The sequence below is a fragment of the Rhinolophus ferrumequinum genome, chromosome 25 (assembly GCF_004115265.2).
Source record: "Rhinolophus ferrumequinum isolate MPI-CBG mRhiFer1 chromosome 25, mRhiFer1_v1.p, whole genome shotgun sequence".
NCBI classification, from domain to species: Eukaryota; Metazoa; Chordata; class Mammalia; order Chiroptera; family Rhinolophidae; genus Rhinolophus; species Rhinolophus ferrumequinum.
This window is the reverse complement of record NC_046308.1, coordinates 13,250,384-13,276,965: the sequence shown is the minus strand read 5'-3', so window position 1 is coordinate 13,276,965 and position 26,582 is coordinate 13,250,384. Positions and strand designations below refer to the sequence as shown.

Sequence of the window (26,582 nt, the reverse complement as noted above, 5' to 3'; positions counted from 1 at the left end):
AAAACAGAAAGCTCACATTGCTTGTGCAGGTGATTTATTGCAACTATTTGCCTTCACATTCTATTACACCTAGAGGTCACTTTATTAAGCAGCAAAAGAATTCACATCACTCAAATTTACCTCAAACCAAGGTAAAAGAATATAAAATAATGGAGGCAGTGGGCAACCCCACTGCTTTCAAACCTTTCCTACTCTGCCTCCAGGTGTGCTAGACTCCTGCTTCTACAATTCAGGCCACTGTCATTTACAGTTGGCAGGCCCTGGGGCTTCCTTAGTGACAGTCACAGCTTTCCTTGCCAAATAGAAGCCACGTGCAAGAGGCAAAACCCTTCATCACACATGCAAGTGCAACCCAGGTCTGGCCTCACAGCCTGGCCATTTGTCTGAAGAAAAACTGCAATTCAAGCAGGGTATCCTAAATCCATTTTATTTCCATCCCTTTGTTTCTTTAAGAGAACTGAACAGATAGAAAAGATTCAACTTTTTTTTAAAAGACACTGATAGGTGTGCTGAAACCATGATGCCCTGACATGATGTCACAACAAGAGCAGTGCTATTTAATACTTTGGTTTGGGCTGCTCCAACGGATGCTGAAGGGACTCAAACTTATTTGGGGTTGAGAAAAACTAATTACACGGGTTGAAAAAGACTAACCTGGTAACAAACTAAAAACCTTGGCAGGAAGAGATTTCTTGTGAGTGTCAATACTTTATTTTGGTGTAAAGATGGAAGCTGGAAAATACACTGTATTTAAAATCTTGGTTCCCTCTCACGTTGTGGAAACCCCCTCCCCCCAAAGCGAATCTGTTCAAACTCAAATACTTAAAAATTACAGCAGCAGAACAAAAGCATGGAAAAAAGAAAACCAGATGGAGAAGGTAGCCTGGGCCAGTAGTGTCACTTGGTGTGGACGACCGAGGTGCTGAACAGGAGCTTCTGTTTCTGTTTTTTTCTTTTCTTTCCTCCTTTCTCTTCTAAATGGAAACAGAAAGAGATCTTATCTTAGAATGCCATCCCTTTGTCCCCAGCCAGTTTTCATTACCGAGAATCAGAGTGGCAGCTAAGAGTGCAGGCTCTGGAATCAGATTGCCTGGATTCAAATACCAGTCCTTGCATACTCTAGGTGTTTGTCTTTGAACAAGGCACTTTATCTCCCTAGACCTCTTTTTCCTCATCTGTAACATGAGTTATGCCCATTTAATATGGTTAATGGGAGAATAAAATTAGCACAATGCTAGGCACATATAGGAAGCACACCATAAATGTTATTTTTGTCTAATCATGAATACCACAGAGTGGGGGTGGGCTCTGAGCCCAATTTCTGTATCTGTGAGCCACCCTTTACCAACTCAGGATTCCAAAATCTACTCTCCACTACTGTATCTTAGAAGGGAAAAATGAATTCCCCAGAATGTCACATGCAGGCTGCAGAATTAATCTGAGGTGGCAAAAAGGTCCAACATGACCTACCAAACAGAATGTCAGCGGACCCTAGAATGTGAGCCTAGAATGAAAGGCTCCGGGGAAGGTGCCGGACTGATTAGTGATGTCTGCCCTGAGATCCAGGGAGGAAGAACAACCCTGTGCTGAGCTGAGCACTCAGTGCTTTGCCTTTACCAGAGAGGGCATCTGAAGTAGCTGGTGTGTCCAGTTTCATAAAGGCTGCTTCAATAGCTTGGCTGAAGGAATTTTGGAAACTGGGCACAGGAACACGGTCCGAGTTGTCACTCTCCCCATCGCTGTCCACAGGGGCAGGAGGAACTAAGCTGTTTTCATCTAAAAAATAGCAGCATTACAATTCTAGAAAAAAACTCTAGAGACATACTTTCTGAAAGGGGCCAAATTCCCTTTACCAGGAGGGCTATCCTCACCTTTCTTTGGAGTAGTTTTGGGCCACACATCTGGTTTTGCTTTTCCAACTCTAAGCATCTGCCAATGTGGGAAAAGGGGAAAAAAAGAAATCTAGTAATTGGTTAATGAAAACTCTGATTCTCCCTCAAGTACTCTTGGCCTCTTTCCTTAGTACATCTACGGTAATGTCTGAGATTAAATCCATGAGGTTCCCGCTTAAGAAAGCCTTCCGTGATTATTAGAGTCAGTGCAATGTTAGCCTGTAAATCTCCCCTTCAACAGAGGGATTTCCAGAAAGAACAAGCGATAGAATTTATGTTAAATACCCTTTGGCTACTTCACAAGCAAAGGATTTACCTGGGCAAAGGAAGGGAAGGGAGAGTCTTCTTCCAGACTCCCAACGCCGAATGAAGGACTGCCCTGACTGGCAGTAGGTGACATAGGGGTCAGCAGAAAGTCTAAAAGGGAACGAGAGATTCATTATACGAATCAAGTTCCAAAGAGATGAACCGTGAATCAGGTCTGGGTAATTACCAACCTCACCTCAAAAAGCAAACCTTGATCCAACTTCAATCCTACCATGTTCTTAAAAAGCCAAGAACATGGCCTATTATTCACACCACTGATCAGTATATAGAGAAAAGTTAGTGGTTACAATAACACTAAAAGGCATGGCAGAATCCATTCTCACAGTAAGAAAACCCCCGTCCACACTGGCTGGCTCTCAAGGCCTAGGTATTGGATTGTCATTAACTAGTTTTATATAGATGAAAAAGCTCCAAGCAAAAGATATAAAATTTAATCCGGTCAGCCTTTATGTTCCAGCCAGCAGATGACTTCGGAATATTCATTTAGCATCCAAAACACATACATCAACAAAATCCAGCATGAAGATGCAAGCTTGTCCCTGATACTCCCTAAGGAATAGTCTTCTCCATCCTTCCTGGCCTTAAACATTCCCATAGATCAGTCTACCCCCTGCCCAGATGGCTACTGGGGGAGAGAGGCCTATTCACTCTCCCAGTAGCAGGCCCTTCCGTACTCAGCCAAGGCTGTTTAGTACCTTTATTCCTAGAACCATCCAACTGCTCTTACCTAAATACGTTAAAGCCCATGCCTTCTGAATAGCTAGCGCATGAAAACACAATCTTTATCTCGCTAACACGTAGTCAGCGTTCCGCCACATTCCTTGTACAGCAAGCAGCTCTTCTCACACTGTGGAGCTTCGTGGTCAGGCAGCCGTCAGGATGCAGGTTCTAGTCCCAGTCGCTGCCACTAATCAAGTCCCTGCCTCAGCCCCAGGCTGCTGATCAGTGACAGGCCCGGGATCACAAGGGTAACCAAGAGTTTTCAATATTCTGATCTTGCACATTTTGTTTAAAATGCCTGACAGAGAAATAAGTACCAAAATATCTGCCAGGTGGAGGAAGATCAGAAATGATAGCTCTGAAATTACAGCATCTCTTTCTTAAGTGTTTAATTTTATAACACATCAAAAGATTCTCTCTCTATGAGAAAAAAATATTTTTAAAAAGCTAAAGGCCTAACAACCTCTCCATCCTGATCTCACCCCTGGAGTGGAACACCAATACCAGTTTGGAACATAAACATCCCAGTAATTTTCTATACTTTTAGATACATAAACCCATAATGAAATGCTTTGTTTTGTGGGTCTTTTCTTTAAGCCCACAAATGGGATCATGTTTTGTTCTAAAACTTCCTTTTATCTTAAAGGTCTACTCGTTAGTTCATGAAGAGAGCTATTTCTTCCTTCAAATAGGTATAAAGTATTTCATAGTATAAATGCTATAATTTAGCCATTTTCCTACCAGTAGACTTTGCTGACTGTTTGTTCCTCCCTACTATTACAAACAGTGCTACAAGGAGACATATACAAACGTGCTCAAGCATACAGGGGAGTATCTCAAAGAAACCAGAAATAAAGCAGCAGGGTCGCAGGGAAGAATCTAGGTGTAACCATCCTGCCATGTGAGCTGCTTTGGGGTTTTTAAAAGCTAAGGCATAAAGTAGTCAGAACAGCCAATGGGAAAGGTGAATCAAATGGTAAGAATTTGATGTACCTCAGGAATATATTGACTACCCAAAGAAAGGATGGTCACCTAAAGACCTCACCACACTGAATAAATTCAGTGTTGTATATTCAGACACTAGAGCTTTGATTTAAGGTCTGTGGCTGGTGGCCAATTTCATTCTTTAAATCCCAACTTTATTTACCTGCTTGGGAACTTGGACTTCTGCTAAGAGGAGAAACAGAGAGAGCCCCATGGCTTTCTGTGCTGGTGGGACCCAAAGCAGAATCAGAGGAGCAGGTATAGGAGTTGAAGGCAGGAAACTGCTGTAGATTTTCGAGGGGAATGTAGACTTCCGGGTCTGCAAAGAAAAGATGAGAATGTTAGGCCCATTTACAGATTTCCTCAAATCTTTTTCAACTGTTGAGCATAATCAATATGAATCCCCCAGGGGTGTAGGATGTAGACAGAAGCTTTAAAACCCAAATGTATAATTGCCACTTCATGTCTTTGTTTTAATATAAAAGCCGGTTCTGACTATTCGTAATTGAAGCTCAGTGATAAACATGGGGCTTAATCATACTGGTCTATGGACTTGTGTTTATTATTTCCATAATAAAAGAAGTTAAACAAAAAGCCCTTGTTCCTGAAACATCAGTTTTCTCAAATGTTTAGGACATGTGCCAAAAAGCTACAGTACTGGAACCAGCTATATACTTACCCCCGCTGGAGAAGTATAATTCATGTTTCCCATAGCATATGGAGTCAATATACCTAAGTCCTTTCCCTAGCCAAGGACTCATTCCTTGTTTTCTGGAGGATAACTGGGCCCTCATGTCACACTGATCTCCTGGGTTCAACGAAGCTTATGTTGGCGAACCAGAACAAAAGACTCCGCACTTACTGGTATGAAAGAACTCTTAAATGAAACTTCCTGCATCTATTTCCTAGTTTGTCAAGGTTTTTTTACTCCATCAGACCCTCTTGGCAGACTTACTATGTACAGATGTCCCTTTGAATAGAGTCAAAGGTGAGGTCAATGATCCATCCAGAGAACACATGGGACAATTATCCCCAGCATTCAGCAGATCTCTAACTTCTTCCCCTGCCAGGCTTATTCACCCACTGTGCCAAGAATGAATTTAACTTTATTCCTTAGTATGTGCTATACACTTTGACCCGCATTAACTCATTTAATTCTCAGATAAGCCTATGAAAGAGATACTCCCACGATTCATATTTAAGAGTTAAAGAAAACAACTGGCAGAGCTGGGATAGGAACCCAAGCAGTATGGCTTCTGGGCCAGGACACTTGAGCCTCTGTACGATGATACACAGCTGTACTAGTCAAAGATGACAGTTCCTGAACTTACACTTGCCCTGTTTTTTGTTCTCCTCCATCTCAATCCTGCGCTCTCGGCGGCGCTCCTCCCGAGCCTTCTTCTGGCGCTGACGCTTCCTCTTCTCAATGTCATCTGTGGGTTGGTCAGGTCATGAGGAGGCAGAGCCAGAACAACCTGGCCATTTCCTCCCCCAGCTGACTAATACCTAAGGCCACACGAGTGGGCCCAGATGGACTGGATGAACAGATGGAGTGCATCAGGAGATTCTGAGACTCATGACACCACCCCTTAACTCTGCCCACAGTGGATTTCTAGTCACAAGAATCCCTGAACTCCATTCTAGAGAAGCAAAGTAGGGGAATTCTCACCTGAGAATATCTCTAGGGTTTCCTTCGAGACCACAGGAGGCTGCAGAGCCAGCTCACAGATGCTGAACTCGCAGGTGAGCGGCAAGTGAGAGAGATACCTATGACGCTGTCGAACATCCTATAATGGAAAAGGGACCAACACTGAACTAAGACCAGGCTTAGGGGCTCCATGAGGAGTGCTCAAGTTATCACCATTGTGAATGGCTGAATAGAAAGTGTCAATTAAGCTACAGCAAGGTAGAACAAGTGACCAAAAGCAGTTTTTTGGTTTGTGCTGCAAATGAATGGAGCCTGGTAATAAAGTATCTAAAGCTGATCAGGTGTTTATCATTTTCTGGGGTCCATGACTGAGGGGAGAGAATAAGGAAGAGTTGTTTGTTGGCAAAACTCTGGGAACCACTGACAGAATTAATGATAACTTATACCATTAATGATAAAGGAGATTTCCCAATTAAACAAAGCTTGGCCTAAAAAGAGTAAAAACTGAAACCCATCAATTTAAGTTTAATTTTCTTTTTCTGCATGTTTGATGCAAAGTTTATAGTACTCAGAAAGTCTAAATTTGAGGCTTATAACAAATTTGTGATCAATGCAGGGATAACTCAAAGGGTAAAAATTCATACATGTAAATTATCAGGCCATAATTCATAGGTGTCTGCTAAACCAAAAATGCATTTCAAGCATGTATAAACTAGCTAAGAGCCTCCAAGGACTTTCTGTTTTCTTGGACATTTCTCCCAAGCAATAAGGAGAAAGAGAAACAAAAACAAACTCATCTTGACTCAAAGTAACAGACATCTATATTCCCAAACCACAGGAAATAACCTGTGAAGCAGACAGCAGTGGTGGCTCACTGAACAGAACCCTGGAAGGGCAAGGTAACATCATTTCACTTTTAAAAAATTCACATGCACCACCACTGTCAAAAAGAGCCTTAAGGTACAACAACTGAAGGCCCTGAAGATTTGTGAACTTGGGCTGGCCAGGCGCACCTCAAAAACATGAGGTTAATGCTGCTCCCCGACCCTCCACCTCCAAGGCAAGGCCTTACCTCAGACATGGAGTACCCAGCGATCTCCACCACCGTTGCCGAGATCTTCTCTGGGCTCTGCTCCAGGCTGCCATATTCCCGCACGAGGCAGCGCACATTCACAGGGTGCAGGAACATGTGCTGCCCGTCCTCCGCTGAAGACAAGCACCTCTATCACACAACAGTCTCGCCAGTCCCCCAGACAGGGCCCTCTGTACAGCTGGGCCTGCCTCTCCCTCCTCAAGCCGAAAGGCACAAGAGATCTAAGTGCCCAGGAACTAGTGACAATACTTCCTTCTGCTCAGAGAGTCAGGTCCTCTCTCTGAAACATCTCTGTGGCAACCCAGCCCTCCCCTCAGGGACCCTCACCTTGGTAAAAGTAGTAACAAGGAGAGCTACTCAGGTGTGTGAAGCCTGGCGTGGTGATGGGTTCCTGCTGGCTGGACTCCGTACAAATGGTCCCCTCTCTGAGATTGTCACCTGCTAACTCCGAGTCATCACAGGCCTCTGACAACCCCTCAGGCTCCAGTTCAGACACTGCTTCCTCTTCCTCTACCAGAGGGAGACCAAGAGGACGAGAAGAGCCCAGAGCACAAACTTCGGTGGTTTCTTCATCAAAAGCGGACAGATACTCTAGCACACCCTGTTAGGACAAATTCTAGGTCAACAGAAAAACACATGTGGCAAAGGGAGGTACGGGAACTAATTCTGGATGTTTATCTTAGCTATCACATTTACTGATCCCCTGGGGAAAGAACTATCATAATAAGCACAGAGGAAATACTCAAAGTCCCCTCTTCTCCCAAGAAAGTTCAGATCTCACAACAGTGCCTTGCAGCTCAATAGCAGCATTTGAGGAATGGCAGCCATTTAGTCTGGAGCAGGGACACACTAACCTCCTTGGGTTGAAAAACAGACTCCTTCGCCAAGGGAGCCATCAGCACCAACTGTTCCAGAGCAGCCACGACACCAGCGACCTCCCCTCTGCTTTCCGCCAATCCTGATAGGGCCTCTTCCCGAATCTAGACCACCAAAGAGACCAGAGGAAGCTAAGTTTCCAGAAACAAATGTAGTTTGAAAGACAAGGGCTTATAATGGCCTCTCTCAACAGAGTTAAAAGGCAACAAGACCCATTGGGAAGAGTTTAAGTACTTAAAATCCTCAATCTTTAAAGGAAACAGGAAGCAAAAAGCATCTGTACTCAAACAGGATGGTCTATTCCGCTTCAAGTCTCTGACGATGACACTACACAAGTTTCCTACAGAAATCCAAGAACACAGAACTAGTCTTCCAACTTTTACAAACTGAGACGGCCCCAGCGCAAGAGGCAGGGGGTTTGGCCAACCCTCACCTCAACCTGGACAGCTTTTTACTTCTATGTAGCTTTTCTTCTACCTGAAATGCATTTGAACAAATGCTCTGCACTGTAGAAAAAATAAAATACACAGGAACTGCCCAAGGAGGATGTAGCAGTCAGAGAGACTGGAATTCAAACACCAGCTTCACCTCTTATTAGTTAGGTGTCCTCAAGCAAATTACCTAAGCCATGATTCCATTGCCTCGTCTAGGAAAGGGGACAGTTGTAGCTATCACACCAGGATACAAAGCTTAAGTGAAATAAATGAAGTACAGTACCTTGGCACAGGGCCTGGTACATGCCACTCTCTAAATGAATAAGGCCTTTCACTGTTCTAATACAGATCGGTGAGTCTCAAGATGTGGTCTGGGGATGAGCAGCATCAGAATCCCCCTGGAACTTGTTATGTGCAAATTATTGAGCCTACTGAGCCCAGACCTACTGAATCAATCTTTCAGGGTGGAGCCCAACATCCCGTGATTCTGATGCTTGTTAAAGCTAAAGAATCCCTGTTTAGAGGATATGAGGCATAGGGAATTCTGTATTTGGGTCATTCTTGCTGCTCCAAAATCCTCAGCAGATATTGCTAGGGCCTGCTGAAAAGGCCATAATACTTTCTCCACAATGTCCTTCAATAACACATCTCTAAAAATAAATCCAAGTGTTTTCCTAGAAAACAAAAAACATACCTTTGTTTAACTAAGAACACAGCTAACCTAAGAAACTCCAGTGTCTCTGAGTTGTAAGTGATTACGACTCAGCTGAAAGTGTTCCTTTCAGCGGCAGAGAATGCTTAAAACCCACTAGGTCAGCCTTCCCTCCCCTCACCAAAGCCCAGGACAAATCACTTTCAGCCATCCCCCGCTATAATTACATTCAGCGCCGGGCTGTGGTAACTTACGCCCGCCATCCCATCCGGGTTCCAGGGCATCACCTCACCTTGAGCTCCTGGATGGCTGCCTCAATAAAGCAGGACTCAGGACTGTGCTTCTCCTCTGCCAGCTGCTGCTCAAGTGCGACTTTCTCTTCCTGAACTACCCGGCGCAGCACCTGCTCCTTCGAGGCCAGCAGCAACTTTGAGTACTGGCTGTGCTGTTCATCTACAAGAAAGCCAGCAAGATCACAAAAGCGCAGCGCTCAAAGCTCGCAACCGTGTGGCTAAACAGCAACTTTCACCTAAGTTTTTTTCCTAAGGTGAAGATGAAGTAATTTAGCATAATTTCCTAAAAATAATTTAACAATGACCTTAATATAAGGTTTATAACTGACCCCATAATTCATATGAGGAATCGATCCTAAGAAACCCAAAGATGCATTCAAAAATTTGGTTCAATGATATTGATTATAGCATTGTCTCTAATATCAAAAAAGTTGCAATCGACCAATCAATAACAAAGAAATGGTTAATGACATGATGGTATTCACTAAAGAGAATTTTGCAAACATTAAAAATGGTTTCCGAAGGAGGCATATAGTGACACAGAGAAAATACCCACATTACACGAACAAAAGAGAAGATGCCAGACTAGAGTAAAACTTTTGGGGGTACCTCTGGGTAAAAGGATCACGGATGATTTATTTCCTTTACTTCCCTCCCCCACATTTTCTGTACTGTAAAACAATGTTATCTTTTGAGAAACCTTGAAATGCCCTGTTTTCCCAACCTCCCATCCTACCACCTGCCCACTGACAAATTTGAATATGTATCCTTCAAACCTTTTCCATACATATACCCTTGTTCATAAAAAATAAAGGTTTTCCCAAAAATAAACTAAATTTTGTTCAGTTTAGTTTTCATTCAATGTGTCTCAAAAATCTTTCAAAATATTAACACAGAGATCTAGCCCATTTTTACCTTCTGTATAGTGTTCCACAGTACTATACGCTCTAGTAAGTCCTTTTGGAACATTTAGGTTACTGCCAACTTCACGATGAAAACAATCCTATGGACACTCAATACAAATTATTTCTTTATGACACTTAAGTATAAATGCTGGATCAAAGGTTGTGCATATTTTAAATACTACCAAACTGCCTCTCCAGAGGCTATTCAATTTATATTCCCACCAAGAATAAGAGTACCCATTTCTCTATCCCTGCCAATAGCCAGTGTTCCCAATGTCTTTTTTTTGCCTCAATCTAATAGGCATTTCGATTTGCGTAACTCTTAGTAAAGTGAACTCTGCAGATACTTGGAGGTTATTCAATATCCTTCTCTGGGAAGTCCTGTCATATGCTCAGCCCATAGGTTAATCTATTTTATAGAACACCTGTATGTTCTGGATGTTAATTTTTAGTTCTAAATGTGTAAATTTTCCCCTAGCTTATCAACTGTTGACTTTGAGGAATCTTGTCAGATTTCAAATTTATCAATCTTTTCTTTTTTATTAACTTTATTGGGGTAACATTGATTAACATTATATAAATTTCAGGTGTACAACATTATATAACTCGACATCTATATACTCTATTGTGTGCTCACTACCTGAAGTCTAGTCTCCTTCTGTCACCATATATTTAACCCCATTTACCCACTTCACCTTTCCCTGACCCCTCAATGTTTTCTTTTACAGCATCTGTAGTTTTAGCCTGGTTCAAAAAATCCATTCCTGCCTGAAGATTTATAAAGATACGGTCCTATATTTTCTTTTAAAGGTTTAAGTTTTGGATGTTTTTACATTTAGTTCTTCAATTTATTGAACTTGTTTTTATGAGATAGGGATCAAATTTTATTTCATTTTTTTCATAAGGACAGTCAGTTGTTTCAATACCATTTATTGAGAAAGCTTGTGCCCAGAAACTGAAATACCACTTTCATCCAATGCTCATTTCTACAGGGAATACGATCCCTTACATTTTCCCCACTATAAGCCCTTATCACACTCTATACCCTAACTACCAGTCTGTCTCTTCTATTAGACTAAGTTCCTTACGAAGGGTGCTAAGACTGGCTGACTGAAATCTCTAAGACTGGGCACAGTGCCACATACTGTTCAACAAAGCCTTGTAAAATGGAAAACACACACACACACACACCCCACCCCCGAACCAAACTTAAACATTGAGTTAAGCCACTCTCTGCAAACTCCACCCTAACCCCCTGGAATCCTATGACTAATTTTGGAAGCGCATCCCTAAAGGCTCAATTCCTGATAGTAGGAAGATATATTCAATAGCCTCAAAGGGTGGACCCAGGATTATTTGCCCCTACAATGAACCGAACTCACCTCCTAGTTGAATAGGATGGTCCACATTCATCCATTTGGATTTGGGCAAGGCCACCAACACCCCTTTCTCCCTCTTCATCAGCTGCATCGTAATGGTGTCGCCAACAACATACTGATGTGACTCTGTGGCAACAACACTGTAACATGGACATGCAGATGTAGCAGGGCCAGGACTTAGCAGCCTGGGGTCTCATCTAGTAAATCTCTCCCTCTCACCTCTTGAGATCTTTCTTATGCACAGAACTGTAACAGATGGGGCATTTACTCCAGGTCTTCTCACTCAGTGAAAGGTAGTGCAGGATGCATGCCCAACAGAAGATGTGTCCACAACGAGTGATCTTGGCTGCAGTAGGTGGGTACAGGCATATTGGGCAAGATGGCACTTCATGGCTACAAATACGCTGAAAACAAAATGGCACCACAAGTTACATGCGTTCAGAACTGACCAGGGATTGTCAAAGTTAAAGCCTCTCCTCTGCCATCCTCATCCTCATCCCTACACCTCTACTCAACACCATCTTCATAAAATTGTTCAACAATGCCAAGTATACGTATGATAGCACTTTAAGCACATCATTAAGGAAACTGTTAATAGTGGTTTAATATAAAAAAACTACACAACAGGCATCTTGGGGGTTCTATATCAAAGGGAAAAAAATGACAGAAAACAATGTGATTCTATTTACAAAAAAAAATTATATGTACACATACATACATAAAAGCTTTAGTAAGGGTCTAGAAGTAATGTACCAGTAATTTCCAACGCAGCAGTCAATGAGACTTTCACTTTTCATGAATCTCCATTTTTCCAAACCAATGCATATAAAACTTAAGTTTCACAAGCCTTCTATGTCATTCTCAGATGAGTTTATGAATTTTCACAGTAACAGGAGTCTAGGCTTTCAGGCCTATCATTTTGAAAGGTACTTTACATCATAGAACCTAGGAGCAGCAAAGGGATACCCCGAGCTCTGACTTCAATAGAAAACAAATGTAGCAGTGGCTTGGACAGAAGTACAGCCGTGTAGCTCATTCACCAGCCACAAGGCTGAGGCCTGATTTGATACTGATCACTATGAACGGCTACCAATGAAGCAATGTCCACGTAATGAGCCCACCCTGAGTCAGGAGGGTAACCAGAGCCTGTCATGTATTCCCCTGGTTACTTTTTCCAGGAGAGAGAAGGTAGTAGACAGCACTCCTTTTATACCTTCAGATCAGAGCCCTCCAACTCCCTAGCCCGACAAGTCAGTGACAATTAGCACAAAATGAATTACAGGAGAAACCAGGACTGATCTCTGAGAAACGTCTACAGTAAGGCCATATGGCAAAGCGTATCAGCTGTGAACCCAGCCAACCACTGCTGTGTCACCACAGTCCCTTTCTTTAGTTCTCTCTCCCACTAACAGCTTATAAGCTTAGGTAAGCTACTCACCACTTGTTCCACAAAGTCCCAATTGACTAAGGTATCAGGATCGGCGAAATGAACTGTGTAGTCTTGGTCTTCAGACACCACAAATTGGCAGCTAGAAATAGGAAGACATGGAAAAGGCAGGCTGTAAGAATCCACCAACAAGCCCTCAACCGAAATTCAGCATCTCTTCACTTAAATCAAATGCAGGCCATTAGCAGCCATGGTGTGTGAAGCAATGAACTGGAACTTCAGCCTCAGTTCTGAAGCCTGGCTCTGGAAGGATTCCAAAGACTCAGTGGGTAGGAGTCTAAATCCATGAACCGTTTCTTCTGCTTCCAAGCCCAGCCAAAATGCCTCTAGTCCTCCCCTGAACTAAAATTAACCCAGACTGTGGCTTCAACAACCAGCAGGAAGCCCGATTTGCTCCCTCACCCCCAGAAACCCTGGAACAGAGTTAGTCTTCAAGGCAGCAGAAAAGGCTGTTCCCACTCAATCATCTGAGTATCAGTTCAAATAAAGTACTAAATGGCTACTTCAGTCTAGATCCAAGGTCAAATCTTACATTATAACACCACACAAAAGAAAAAAGGGAATCAGTATTTGAGCAAATATATGCCAAGCACTCCAACTTGTCATTCAATTCTCCCTTAAGTAATTTCTCCTCTTTTACAGAGGAGAAGCTGAATCTCAAAGTGATTAAATTACCCAAGATCAAAGGCCAAACAAGATTCAAATCTGGGTCTAATTCCAAAGCAAACACTTTTAGTACCTCATCATGATACTAAAGCATTGTTTAATTTTAGCATTTACTTATTTATTTATTTAAGCATTATATTATTTTAAGCACAAAGAACACATTCACTTGGAAAGTGGGTTTTCAATACTTGCCAAGATAGAAAAAAGAGGAGAACCGAAAAAAAAAAACAAAAAAGACCCAGACCTTTTCTGTCTCTCTCCCACAGCAGTTTAAAGAAGTTTCTTCTCAGTACAACTACCCAGAGATGCAATTTTACTTTCCTCCTAAGAGTAGCCATACTCACTTGGCCTGTAAAAAGAGTTCCTTGTTAAAAGGCTTATGTCCCCACTTGTTCCTTTTTCCCCAGCTGCCATGTCCACTGCCTTCAAAGTGACCCCCTTGGCCACGGGGTTCAAAAGTGAAATTCAACAAGTGGTTCAGGTTGATCTTCTTTGGACCAGAGAACTGGGCAGGGCTAAACTCTGCCCGTTGAGCCTCTGCTACCTAGGGAGAATGAGAATGAATCAGAGTATTTTGATTAGGATGACACAATGATTTACAGCAGAAAACAGCACAATCCCTCCTTCTGTGGCTTAAAATACCAACTAAATAAAATACAGGCTTAAAGTACACAATCTTCCCAGGAGGGAGTAATGCAAAAATCTACCCAAGATCCAGGTGGAAGTGGAGAGGGGAAAAAGAGTCTTTAACATACAATTATTTAAACTGTTCGCTCTGTCCTGCTAAGTGGCAATTAACCATTAAATGACAAAATGAACTCCTCTACCTATCTTGAAGCACAAAGATTTACTTGCGGGATTAATCTTTCCACAGTCCCACAGAACTCCTACAGCTTCACTCTTGTTAGCTACTTGTTCTCTGGTTTGTTTCTGGCGAAAGCAAATCTGTGGAATTATACTCTGCAGGCGGCTTGCAGGCAGCTGCTAACTGCCATAGCTTCAGGAGCCTGCCAGAAACCTCCTAAGACACATACTGCTATTCATTGTTAATTAAAACTGACAGAATTAGAACATGTAGGAAGAGTGGCTCTGTCCAGAAATAAATCCAATCAGCAGACTCAGAAAGTTTAGAAAGTGGCAGGAAACAACATGAGAAATACCACTGCACGCAAAGATGAAAGAAATCATTTGGGGCTTTTTCGGTCCTCTTAATATTCCCAAATTGAAGTGGGACAGATCCCTGCTGTAAGTCAGCTAATGCATTTTCTAATCCCACTGTCCCATTTAATGTCATGAGCATTTCCCATGTCACTAAATACCAGCATACAATCACTGTAAATGATACAGTCACCATCATTACATCGTACAGGTATATTGTAACACCCTAGTGTAGGACGCAGATTATTTCCAGCTTTCCACCATGTAACAAAATAATGCTGTGATAAACACACTTTTGGATAGATCTTTATGCACAAATATTTGGGCACCTACAATTATTTCTTGAGTGTACAGTAGGAATTATTGGGTCAAAAAATGCAAAGGTAAGGCTTTTGCTTAGTCAGATTAGAGATTTGTAAGCAGCGCTTGCACATAGGTGATAAAGAACCTAAGGAGTACAAAAGGGATGCGATGAAAGACACCTTCTATTCCAGAGGCATTCTATGCATATATTCTATGCATTCAGAATCATAGCACACGTCGTAGTATTATGACTTTTATGATTAAGTACAGTGGCATACTATACTTATGATTAAATACAATTAGGCAATTTCCTTTGATCTTATTAACAGATCTTGGATGACAACACCCCACCCATTGTTTATTATGTAAGTCACCACAGGAAGCCCAAGAATCCCACCTCATCCCATATGCATCTCTCGTTCCTTAGACTTTCATTTCCGTCTGGCTCTGCTGTCCCCTAACCAGCTTTCTACTCCCAATGCCCCAAGCTTAGATAAGAGCTTGTGCTCACTCAACAAAACCCCCCATATTCTCAACCTCTATCTTCACCCTATTATCACAGCTGACCCACTGCCACTTTTTCTTTTTCTTCAAACATGGTTAGATGGCTTTTTTTTTTTCTTTTTTAAGGAGGGCACAGCTCACAGTGGCCCATGTGGGGATCAAACTGGCAACCTTGGTGTTATTAGCACCACGCTCTATGTAACCAGCTGGGCTAACCAGTTACCACCCTACTGCCACTTTTTCCGACACTGCCCATAATTCCTGATTATCCTTCTAACAGGCTAACCTCTCAGTTCCTTGACCTCCTCTCCTCCAATCAGCTTGCCCCCACCCTGACACCCATTCCCATGGTCATACCATCTACATATTATATATTGTCCAATACAGCAGTCACCACTAGCGAGATGTGGCTGCTGAGAACTTCAAGTATCACATTATGAGAGAGCATTTTTGGCTGTATTGGGTTAAACATATTAAAATTAAATTTACTTTTTTAATGAGGCAACTAGAACATTTTAAATTACACCTGTGACTTGCACTTCTGGTGGACAGTACTGCTCTATAGTCTAGACCATGCTGGGAACACCTCTTCCACCATCTTAATTGTAGCACCCTACACCCAACAGCAACTGACTCCTTTCCCAGCCTGTGCCCTCTAGTTCCAATTCCAACAATTCTTCACCCCACTGGGATCTTCCAGCTAGTGATCCAATCCCCCAAAGTTTCTTTCCTTACTTGCCTTAGATACTGTGCTCCATTGCCCCCTTCTCATCTCATCAGTTCTCCTCACCGAGCAAAACCCTTCCCCTGATTAATCCAACTCTCCGCCTGTTCTGCACCGGCACCAGAGCCGTTAAACAGGCCTAAAGAACACCACCACACCACACTGCCAGTCTCCCTCACGTAGTCCCTGATGCTGCCTGGCCGTCACACTACGTCCTATTGCACTTCTGTACTCCAGTAACTCCCCATTCACCCAGACAAGTCCATTTCTCAGGCTTCCGAACCTCCTCTCTCGGCTCACCTTACCTACTTCACTGAGACAGTAAGAACACCTCCAGAAAAGAATTCCTGCGCTCTGCTACTGTTCCTCTGCCTTCCTGTTACGGAGGAGGAACTGGAGAAGCTCCTAGCTAAGCCAACTCCTCCACTGGGGGACTGGGCTCCCAACTCCTCAGCAACTCAAGGACACTGTTCCGCAATTCTCCCCCTTTCCTCTGCATCACATTTCCCCTCTCACTAGAACAATCCCGTCAGCAGATGTATGCTGGAATTTCTCTAACCTCAAAATCTCTCTCAATCTCACATTCCCCTCACAGGACTGCCTGCCTCACCTCTCTGCTCCCCTTTAGAGCAAAGCCACGAGAAAGTATTGTCTAAACTTGCTGTTTCTTCTTCCCTTCCTCACCTTCTCCTTAAATCTATGCCAATCAGGATTTTGTCCTCACCACTCCACCAAAGCAGATCAAGGCCAACAACCTTCCTTCACATTCTCAAATCTAATGATCAATGTTCAGTTCTAATCTCAGCCTATCAACAGCACAGGACAAAACTGATCACTTTCTCTAAGTGGATTTCAATTCTTCTCCTCCCTTTGTGCTGGTTCCCTATCATGGTGACTACAGGCTCAGTCATTGAATCCATTCGTTTTTTGCAACACTCACTTCTTTAATGACCTTCTGAGATCCACAGCGGCAAACACCAACTGCATACAGACAGAAATCTTCCCCATTTCAGCAAATGGTACCTGAATTGTGCTCCTGCCAAAAACGTTATTCATTCATCTCTCTGCTCAGACCTTGCATCTAATGTATTAAAAAATCCTGTTGGCTCTACCTTCAAATATCCCAAATCTGACCACCTCTCATCACCATCAGTTTCAAAGCTTCCATCACTCTCACCAGGAATATCTTAATAGCTCCCAACTAGTCTCCCTGATTCCACTCTCCCTTTTAAAACTCCGAGTCAGATTACCTTACGTCTCTTCTTAAACCCAGGTGCTTCCCATCTCTGAACAAAAGCCAAAGCCCTCAAGGCTCCACAGGATCTGATCCCTTTCCCCTTCTTTGGCTTCATTGCCCACTCCTCCTCCACCCATAGTAGCGACTTGCTTTACCTCCCACACACCAAAAACATTACCACCTCTGGTCCCTTGCACTTGTTATTCCTTCTGGCTAAGACACTTGACCTCAACATTGTATGGTGTGCTCCCGTGCTTCACTCAGGATTCTAATCAAACTTCACCCCCTCAAAGAAGCTTTCCTTAGCCACCTTCTAAAACTCTACTCCTTGTTACTCTCTATCCCTTTACCTCTCTCAGTCTACTTTTAAAAAAATTATTAAGCACTTACCATTGGATTTATTACATAACAATTTATTTGTTATCTCCACAAACTAGGATGTAAGCTCCTGAAAGACAATGTTCCACTTTATGTTAAATTCCAAATTCCTAAATGGCATTTGGTACACAGTAGGCAAGGAGTGAATTTCTGGTAAATAAATGAATTCTTCCGTTAAACCTGCCCTATTCTGAAATGGTTACTTAGTACAGGACATTCAAACAAGCAGGATAATTTATTTAACCAGTCCCTTGTTGATGGCATTTGGGTTGTACGGAAGGGTATCTAAGAAACTCCCCAAATCAGAGTACCTGAGACTAAGGATATAGCATTTTATATTTTGCTAGATACTATAGGGCAAATGTCATTAATTAATCTTTTTATTACCTAAATATTCCGAAGGGTACCTTAATTTAAGAGCGATAATAAAAGGACTATACAAATTAAGGTACTCCAAATTTGTTGTAATTTCTCACAATCCATGATTATGATGTCTTTGTCCTTCAACGAAATTTTCATAACCTTCAAAGCAAGAAAGGAGGCAAAGCTCCAAACCTGGTTAACCCTCAGCTACTCAAGACTGCTTTGGTTATTTACTCTTCCACTTCCCCAACTATCGATAAACTGGAAAAAATAAAAAAAAAACAGATTTGATGCTTATTTTCTAGAAAGAACACTTGTAAAATCCCATACCTCATCTCGTCTTCCACCATTAAAAGAAGAGCTAAAGAGTTTGCTGCTGCCGCCGCCCTTTTGAGGAGGCATCTTGTTAAAAGTTTTGCTTTTCTGTGCATTGGAGCGACGGGATTGGTTGCTAAAATTTTCATTTTTGGGGTAGGAAGGTTCACGCTTGCGATTATAACGCTTGGATCCACTTGAGTTCTTTCCATCTGAAAGCAAGAAACACAAAAGAACTAGTTGAGAAATGATACAATATTTTGGCCAATTGTTGTCCACCTCAAAACAAAACTGTGTTTAAACAAGGGTAAATGAAGCCCTTCGACAACCTCCAGGAATTCTGGGTTTGGGCCAGAGCATTGGTGCTTTGCGCAAGACATCACATAGTACGGAGTTGTTTTGTTTTGTTTTTTAATGATGAAACCTGAAGGGTCCCTCCCTCAGGACAAACACTATACAGATCAAACCACACAGATTTTCAGTTCACAATGACTCTGTTTTATAGAGCTTAACCACTGCTCTTATAAAAATCCATTCACACAAAGTGATAGGAACAGTCTATACATATAAGGGAAAAGTATTTTATCTGGAGGCAGGATAGAAGACATTTTTTCCTTAAATTACAACAAAATAGCGAGATTCTATACTGCAACAGCTTGGCCTAGGCCCTAGCAGATACATTGAAAAGGCATAAAAGCAAAACAATATTTACACATGTTCTAGAGGTCAAACTGAGAAGCTATTAAATTGACCAAATAAGTTGAGCTCTAAAAGCATATTAGATCAGGGGTGGACAGTTAGCTCAGTTGGTTAGAGTGCGGTGCTCTTAAGAACAAGGTTGCCAGTTCGATCCCCACATGGGCCACTCTGAGCTGCACCCCCCATAACTATTAGATTTAAACAACTACTTGACCCAGAGCTGATGGGTCCTGGAAAAAGACACATAAATAAATAAAAATTTTAAATAAAATTAAAAAAGCATTAGATCAGCATAAGTTACACCCTTTTAAAAAATATTTATTGCTTTTTATCCTTCCAATTATAATATATGTTCAATTTTGAAACCCAGAAGAAGAATTTACATTTGCCAGTACTCAGAGAATGCCAGCCTATGAAGTGTTTAATTTCCTTGTACTTTCCATTTTACCCACATGCCACATCTTCCACAAAATGACAGGCATACAAGATACGCTGCCTTCTACCTACCACTCCAGGAGCACTTCCTTGCATCCGTAGTCCTCAGAAGCATGGTTAATGGCTGCACTATTGTCTACCATATGCTTACATAATAATATGAGCAATTCCCTATTGCTATACATTTAGGTGGCATCTAACCTTTTTGCTAGTTTAATATAATAGTATTGGGAGCCTCCTTATACAGAGGTCTGTATGATTATGTGAATTTCTTAAAGTGGAATCAGCAGGTCAAATATAATCATTAAAGTCTTTTACAGGCCGGCCTGGTGGCTCAGGCGGTTGGAGCTCCGTGCTCCTAACGCCAAAGGCTGCCGGTTCGATTCCCACATGGGCCAGTGAGTTCTCAACCACAAGATTGCCGGTTTGACTCTTCAACTCCCGCAAGAGATGGTAGGCTCTCTGCCCCCTGCAACTAAGATTGAACACAGCACCTTGAGCTGAGCTGCCGCTGAGCTCCCAGATGGCTCAGTTGGTTGGAGCGTGTCTTCTCAACCACAAGGTTGCCGCCACCTGCAACTAACAATGGCAACTGGACCTGGAGCTGAGCTGCACCCTCCACAAGAAAGACTGAAAGGACAACAACTTGACTTGGAAAAAGTCCTGGAAGTACACACTGTTCCCCAATAAAGTCCTGTTTCCCTTCACCAATAAAATCTTTAAAAAAAAGAAAAGAAAGAAAGAAATATGTCCGGAAAGGCAACACAGCAGACTGTTAATGACAGTTACCTTTGGGAAAAGAACTATCCACTTTTACTAGTTCACAGGAATCACCAAGATGAGCTTTTAAGGGATTCCTGTGTTCAGGCCTCACCTTCCAAGATTCTGATTTCAGTATATTATTATTTCACTCATTTTTAAAACTATCAATACCTAGAAAAAATTATTTCTAGACAAGTAGGATGACTAGCTTATTTTACAGCAGACTAAATAAATCCAAGGTGTAAGCCCGTCTTCAGAGAAAAGGAAACGTGAGCTGACAAACCAGAGTCTAAATTGTGACAGCACTCAGTTTGTCAACAACATGGGATAAATGAGAGGTATGCCATCCTGTCCAAACCTAACCAAAGTATGACCTGGGAGACAAGCTAATAGTCATGTGAGATGGCAGCGATGTAAACAGAGAACAGATGGTCACAGAAACACTGCCAGGCTAGGCTCACTCCCTACCAGTTACCATTAAACCCCTGTTAGGGAAAATGGCTAGAATTTAATCTGAAGTTAGAATTTATGAAATACTTTTACCTACTATTTCAGTTAGCAAGTTACTGTCAAATATGGCAGTGTAACAACTAGAGAGTGAAGTTTTAGATCTCATACAAATTTTGCTTTGCCCTCAACCCATGGAATTCATTTCTAAGATTTCAAATAAATAGCAAATTCAGAGGGATACAGGCCCCAGCAAACTTTACCATGAAAACAAATGAGGTCTCATAAATAGAGGTATATACAGAAAACATGTATTCCTCAAACCTCATTACCTAAGACTGTTTAAGATGGTCCTGCTTGACTGTTGCTTTCGCAACAAACACCTAATAATTTGCAGTGATTTAACTGAAGCCAGATTATACACTTCAAGGGCTCAAGAAAGTAAGCTGGCACACAGCAGGACGGTTTTTTCATGTAGTCACTTATTACCACACTGACAAGGAAACAGTTTCATAATGCTCTCTGGTAGACAGAGAACTATTTCTAAAACAGATTACAACAACTGACCACATATGGATTTATGATTTCAGTTGCTAAAATCAACTCCCTTATCTTGTCTTCCACGTACCTAAAAGTATGAAGTCAGACATCTAAAGTGAGAGGCTGGCTCTTATCTCTAGACCCAGGCAACAGGCAGCTAAAGACTGAAGGCACAGTCAGGCCTGGGACACAGGGATAAAATTCACAGTACTGTTTTTGAAATGTTCTACAGACAACTTGCCAGGATATACATGTAAATAACCGAAGGGTAGAATGTGTCCTCCTTTTTGATAGGAGACAGCAATGAGATGATCTATTTTAAATAAGAAAAGTCAAGTTCAATTTTTGGAAGAAACATACTCTCTGTTTAAAGTTTTACATTTCAAAGTGGTGGTTCTCAATTCTGGTTGCACAACAGAATCACTCCAGAGACTTTTAAAGCTATGGATGTCAGGGCCCAAGGGCCCACCCCAAACCTAAAGAATCATTAAGAATCGCTAGGGAAGGGCCCTACACATCCCTATTTTTAAAAAAGGTCCTCAGGAGAGTCTAATGCACAGCCAGAGCTGACAACTGACTGCCAAGAACTACTATCAAGACACATTCCAAAAGGGACAAGACCATTAGTTAAATGGCTCAAAACCAGAACGCAGGATCGCAGAATCCACAAGAGACTTGAAAATTTAATCCAGTGTCTCAGTTACTTCACATTCCCCTAGTAAAAAGATCTCTACCAAGTAACAGTACGCATACCTCAGTCTCTTGCCTCCATTACCAAATTAAAGGCCATAAATTTTTCAGTTAAATAATTTGGTATCTTCAACATGTCTAGCTCTCGTGCTGACAGGTGGCACTGCCTAGAGGTCAGAAGACCAGCCAGGAAGTTTCTGCTGCTGATTCACGCTGTAATCACAAGCAAGTTGCTTACCCATCGTTCAGAGTGGTTGGCAAGCACCTCCAGAGGGGCATTATATGGCCTACTACAGAATCAACTGACAACAAATTGAATCCAGCTGAAATTAGTAATTCTGAATGAAAGGAAGAGAGAGGCGGTATCAGGAATGATGCATGTGCCTGCAAGTTACCTTCATGGTAAATGAATTTATACAAAATGTATTTATAAGTATTGCCTAAGACTTTTTAAGAATTCACTTGAATAAATCACTCTAACCCCCCTAGGCCTCAATTTTCTTGTCTGTAAAATAGGACTAATCCTTTACCCCCCACCTCTCAGGGTTATGAGGATTAAGAGAAAACCTCTGTAAAATGCTTACCACAGTGGCTGGCACATAGTTCCTGTTATTATTTGAAAGCTTATTATTAATAAATCTAATTCATTCTGGTCAAAAGCACCCACAGACTTCCAACAAAGCCATATAAACCAAGGTCTCGAGCCAACAGGCCTGGAATTCTTTTAACTTCTGTAAGTGCTTTTTACGGAAGGCTTCAAGTCACCTCAATTTTCAAAGCCATTAAAACCTCCAGGTCCATTTACAGCTCAGAGGCATTCTTCAAGGCAGATTACCACTAGTAACCTGGCTTCTGGTACTGGAATAAGAGGAAGAGTGTCAGGACGGTGTTTCACACCACCAACTTCAAAATAACTGTTTCTTCATACCTGACCTTCTCTTAACCTCCATGGCAGTACCATTCCCCACCCAAGGGGATGAGGCAAGAGACTGGGTCCAGGCCAAGGTCCATTGTTTGCCCATAAACTGCCTAGCGTCCTCTTGCCTCTTTTTACTTTCTTTGCTCTTTCTAGACTTTCCCCAAATCCTATCCCACCTCTCTCCTCCACGTTATGTTCCTGGGATATTCACTGTACTCACTGATACTTTTAGAAGTGCATCTTAGCCCTACGAAAACAAAGCTGTACAGAGTATGTCCAAGAAAAGGAATGTACGTGAATATTTGAAGCAGTCAACCAAGGCAAAGAAACCAGGGTATGTCACTCTGGCTGGAAGAATCAAATAAACCCCAGTAGCCAAACTGACCTATTTCTTGTGTGCATGAAGGGCAAACTTAAGCCAGCCACAGGATCAAAGACTCAAGCATATTAATCACGTAGCTAGGAAACAAATAACCATGTATTACACACATGGTTTAGAGAACAGAAATTACAGAGGTTCTTTCCTCACACGAGGTAGGGAAAGGAAATGGGAAAAGGGAATTAAATATTTAAAAAATTGCAGAACTCTTGTTCTTGTTACTTTGACGAAAGAAAGGCAAGTTATGTCTTTTCACCTTACCCTTCCTATTCTTCCTTCAATTCAGTGCTCTGAAACTCAAGAGGTCCTTTCAACAATTTCCAGCAGAATCAAATACATCAAGTGTTGAGTCAAATTTTGAAATATTTCAGGAACCTTTTTATGGAATTCTGTTGAATTTGAGTCCACCCTTTTGTTAGAGCAACCATCTAGAAGTCACTGTGTAAGAGGTACTGAATAACAGTTATTTATGGCAGCACTGGTCTGTAAAGCTCTGAAGGCAGCATAAGAGTACGCTACCCTTTACTTCACCTTAAAAATGAGCCAATATCCAGTGTTTCCTAAATCATTTTTAATCTGTTTCTACTATACCTTTGAATTTGTTCCTTAATGCAAGCAGTAGACTATGGATGAAGAACTCTTTACTTAGCTACAAACCGTCCCTTTTGCTAAGGGTAAATACATAGCAGTAGTCAGAAAAGTAGGCACTGGCAATGGCAAACATGGTCACGCTTTCTAACAAACACATTAAACAATAACTAATGACACCAGAGGGCACACTTGTGTATTTCATAAAACCTAGCAAAAAGTCCCTTTTTAAATTTTTTTCCTTAAAAGCTTTCAATTAAGGTAAGCAAGTGTTTTAAAAGTGCTTTATAAGTATTTAACTGTTAAAAAAAACAAACAGAAATCACTTTAATCAGAATGAACCCAACAATTAATAATTATTCTGTACAAGTCTGTTTGAAACATTAACACTGACAAATGTTTGCTATGGTCAAACTACAACAGAATTCTATGTCATCCTGCTTGGCAATCAGTTAATTCCACTAATCAACATACCCCAAGTGAGGGACAATATGAGTAAAATGCCTTAAATACCTCAGTTTTATTTTGTTTCGGTTGTTGAAAACTTTCAACTGTTGCTTCACTAAAGAATAAACTTAAGACATTTGTTGCAGCTGACTCATAACAGTATGTTAGTGGTTTAAACAGGAGCCCCAGAAAAATTAGTTGAAAATTCGGATAGCTGGAAAACCAAAATCCTTAACTGTACATCTGGGAATAGTGTACAAAAGTAATTTATTAACTACACTGAGAAATAGTCTAACCACTCTAAACCAGTTCCAACACTAGCCAGGAGTCGCTACCCTCTATCTCTAGAGGGATCTGTGATAAAGCTACACATGTGCAAAACCCCAAAATTAGTCTACATGATACTGCCTGACGTGGCCTGAAGAGTCCACACTAATCCCGGCCTGGACATTTAAAGCATTCATTTATTATCGAGACAACTGGTCTCCACCTGAGTTCCATAAGCATCTCGGACACGTACTTGGCACAGCAGGTAAACAAGGGCGCTATATCCAACAGATAAACTCTCAACTCAAGTAAGCCTTCCAGTTTTTCCTTTTTGTTTCTAAGTCAGCCTCAAAGAGTTTTTAAACAACTGGACCTCCACATGTGGGGACTCCAAATGTTCCCCTCTCTGACACACTTCCCCACTCCCACCGAAAACGTCTTCCTAAACGTCTTCCTACTGTTAATATAATCACAATACAAAAGAGCAGAGATTACAAGAGATTGCAACTCCAGACTCAGCCAACTCCTAAAGTCCTGGCCTCTCAACTTTTTCCTTCTTTAGATAAACAATTCCACCTTGCCGGACAGGTTAGTAACTGGAGTATCCGTATGAGAGGGTAACGCCTAGCCCACGACCTGGCACATGGTAAACCCTCCATAAATGGTAGCTATTATTATCATGATGGTCATAATATTGAGAAGCATGACTACAAAAATGACAAAATCTTCCCTGTAAAAGGACACTACTGAAGTCTAACACAGGGAAATAGGCATGATGCGTATTTGGTGCATAATAGGTGTCAGGGACTCTCCTAAGTCCTCAGGTTCATCTTTTCTAAGTTAATTTAATTCTTGTTACCTCCACCTTTACAGGTAAGGAAATTCAGACACTCACTCACAGTGTGGCAAACCTAAATCCTCAATCCAGAGCCTGTGCTCTGAAACTGCTCCACACCAAACAAAGCCATTCAAGAACAAGTCCTCTTTAACAGAGGGAGGATGGCTCAGGGGCCAGGTTATTAAATACGAGCTTTGAGTTTGAAAAGTCCTTGCCCCACCCTCCGCTGTTTAAACTTGAACACTATCCAATGCTAATTCAACATTCAAGGGTAGAACAACTTAGTGGTTTTTGGAGCGGGACTGATGAGTCAGGCCAACCAGGACTTAAAGCCTCCTGTGAGGCACGTACTGGGTGGACAGCCTTACCTCTCGGAACCTGTTTCCTCATCCGCAAAATGGGAATAAGAATAGCACCTAGTTCACGAGCTGTTTCGAGTACTAATGCAAGGATACACGTAAACCACAGGATACAGGGCTCATTAAGTGTTCCTTGTAAGTAATGGGAGCCATGGAAAAGGGCAGAAAGGTAGGAACCATAGTAGAAAGCAGAGCGTGTCCCGGGGTGGGACCCAGCAGACTCCAAAGCAAGGATCCGCTCCAGCCTGAGAGGCAGTCGCCCCCCAACTCCCGCCCACCGCCACAGGAGCCCGCCCTTACCGCTCTTGGGTTTAGACTCGCCGGCAGGCCCCGCCGAGGCGGAGCGGGGCGGCTGTTGCCCTTTGCTGCTGCCCGAAGAGGCGGAGGAGCTGCTGGGGCCGCTGTTCTTGTCCATGTCGGAGGCGGTGGCGGCGGCGCTGGGGGAGCTCTGCGGCATCAACGGGGGCCTCGGCGGCGACGGCGGTCGGAGCGGAGCGGGCGCTGCAAGGACCCAGGCTCATGGCGTTCGGGGCCGGCGGGGGTCGGCGGCGGCAGCGGTTCTCGGCCTTCATGGCGACATTTTTTCCCTGTTTCCTTACTCGGCTTCTCAAAATGAAAGGAGAAGCGGCGGACGGGACTGTCGAGCCCAGTGGCGGCGGTGACCGAGGAGGAGGAGGAGGCCGGGGCTCGGAGGTCCGGGCCGGGCCTGGCGGGGCGGAGGCTGCGGGGGACGGGGAGGCGAGGGGAGGGTGCGCGAGCCCCGCCGGCCGGCCGGACACGCTCTCCCGCCGCGGGGCAGGGGAGAGGGCTGGCTCTCTTGGTGTCGGGGACCGGTGTCTCCGACACAGCGACTGACACTCGCCTCTGGGCCGAGGCCGAGCTGCTCTGGGAATGGCGACGAGTCGCCAAACAGC

General features: G+C 42.6%; 1 protein-coding gene across 2 annotated transcripts; it reads right to left on the bottom strand.

Annotated features, from left to right (window-relative positions):
- Positions 1 to 411: 411 nt before the first annotated feature.
- Positions 412 to 26,582, bottom strand: RNF10 (ring finger protein 10). 2 transcript variants are annotated; one of them, XM_033097625.1, is made up of 17 exons: positions 25,969 to 26,582; positions 18,314 to 18,510; positions 13,661 to 13,860; positions 12,642 to 12,732; positions 11,423 to 11,607; positions 11,207 to 11,343; positions 8,919 to 9,079; positions 7,519 to 7,644; positions 6,992 to 7,265; positions 6,644 to 6,777; positions 5,593 to 5,710; positions 5,255 to 5,356; positions 4,087 to 4,242; positions 2,209 to 2,309; positions 1,872 to 1,929; positions 1,618 to 1,776; positions 412 to 974 (listed from the first exon to the last, which is right to left on the bottom strand). In XM_033097625.1, the coding sequence occupies exons 1-17, from the start codon at positions 26,123 to 26,125 to the stop codon at positions 898 to 900; spliced, it is 2,433 nt and encodes an 810-aa protein (XP_032953516.1). In that variant the 5' UTR covers positions 26,126 to 26,582; the 3' UTR covers positions 412 to 897. The 2 variants fall into 2 exon arrangements, with proteins under 2 accessions (XP_032953516.1, XP_032953517.1); XM_033097626.1 differs by having other exon boundaries at positions 5,261 to 5,356; positions 25,969 to 26,155.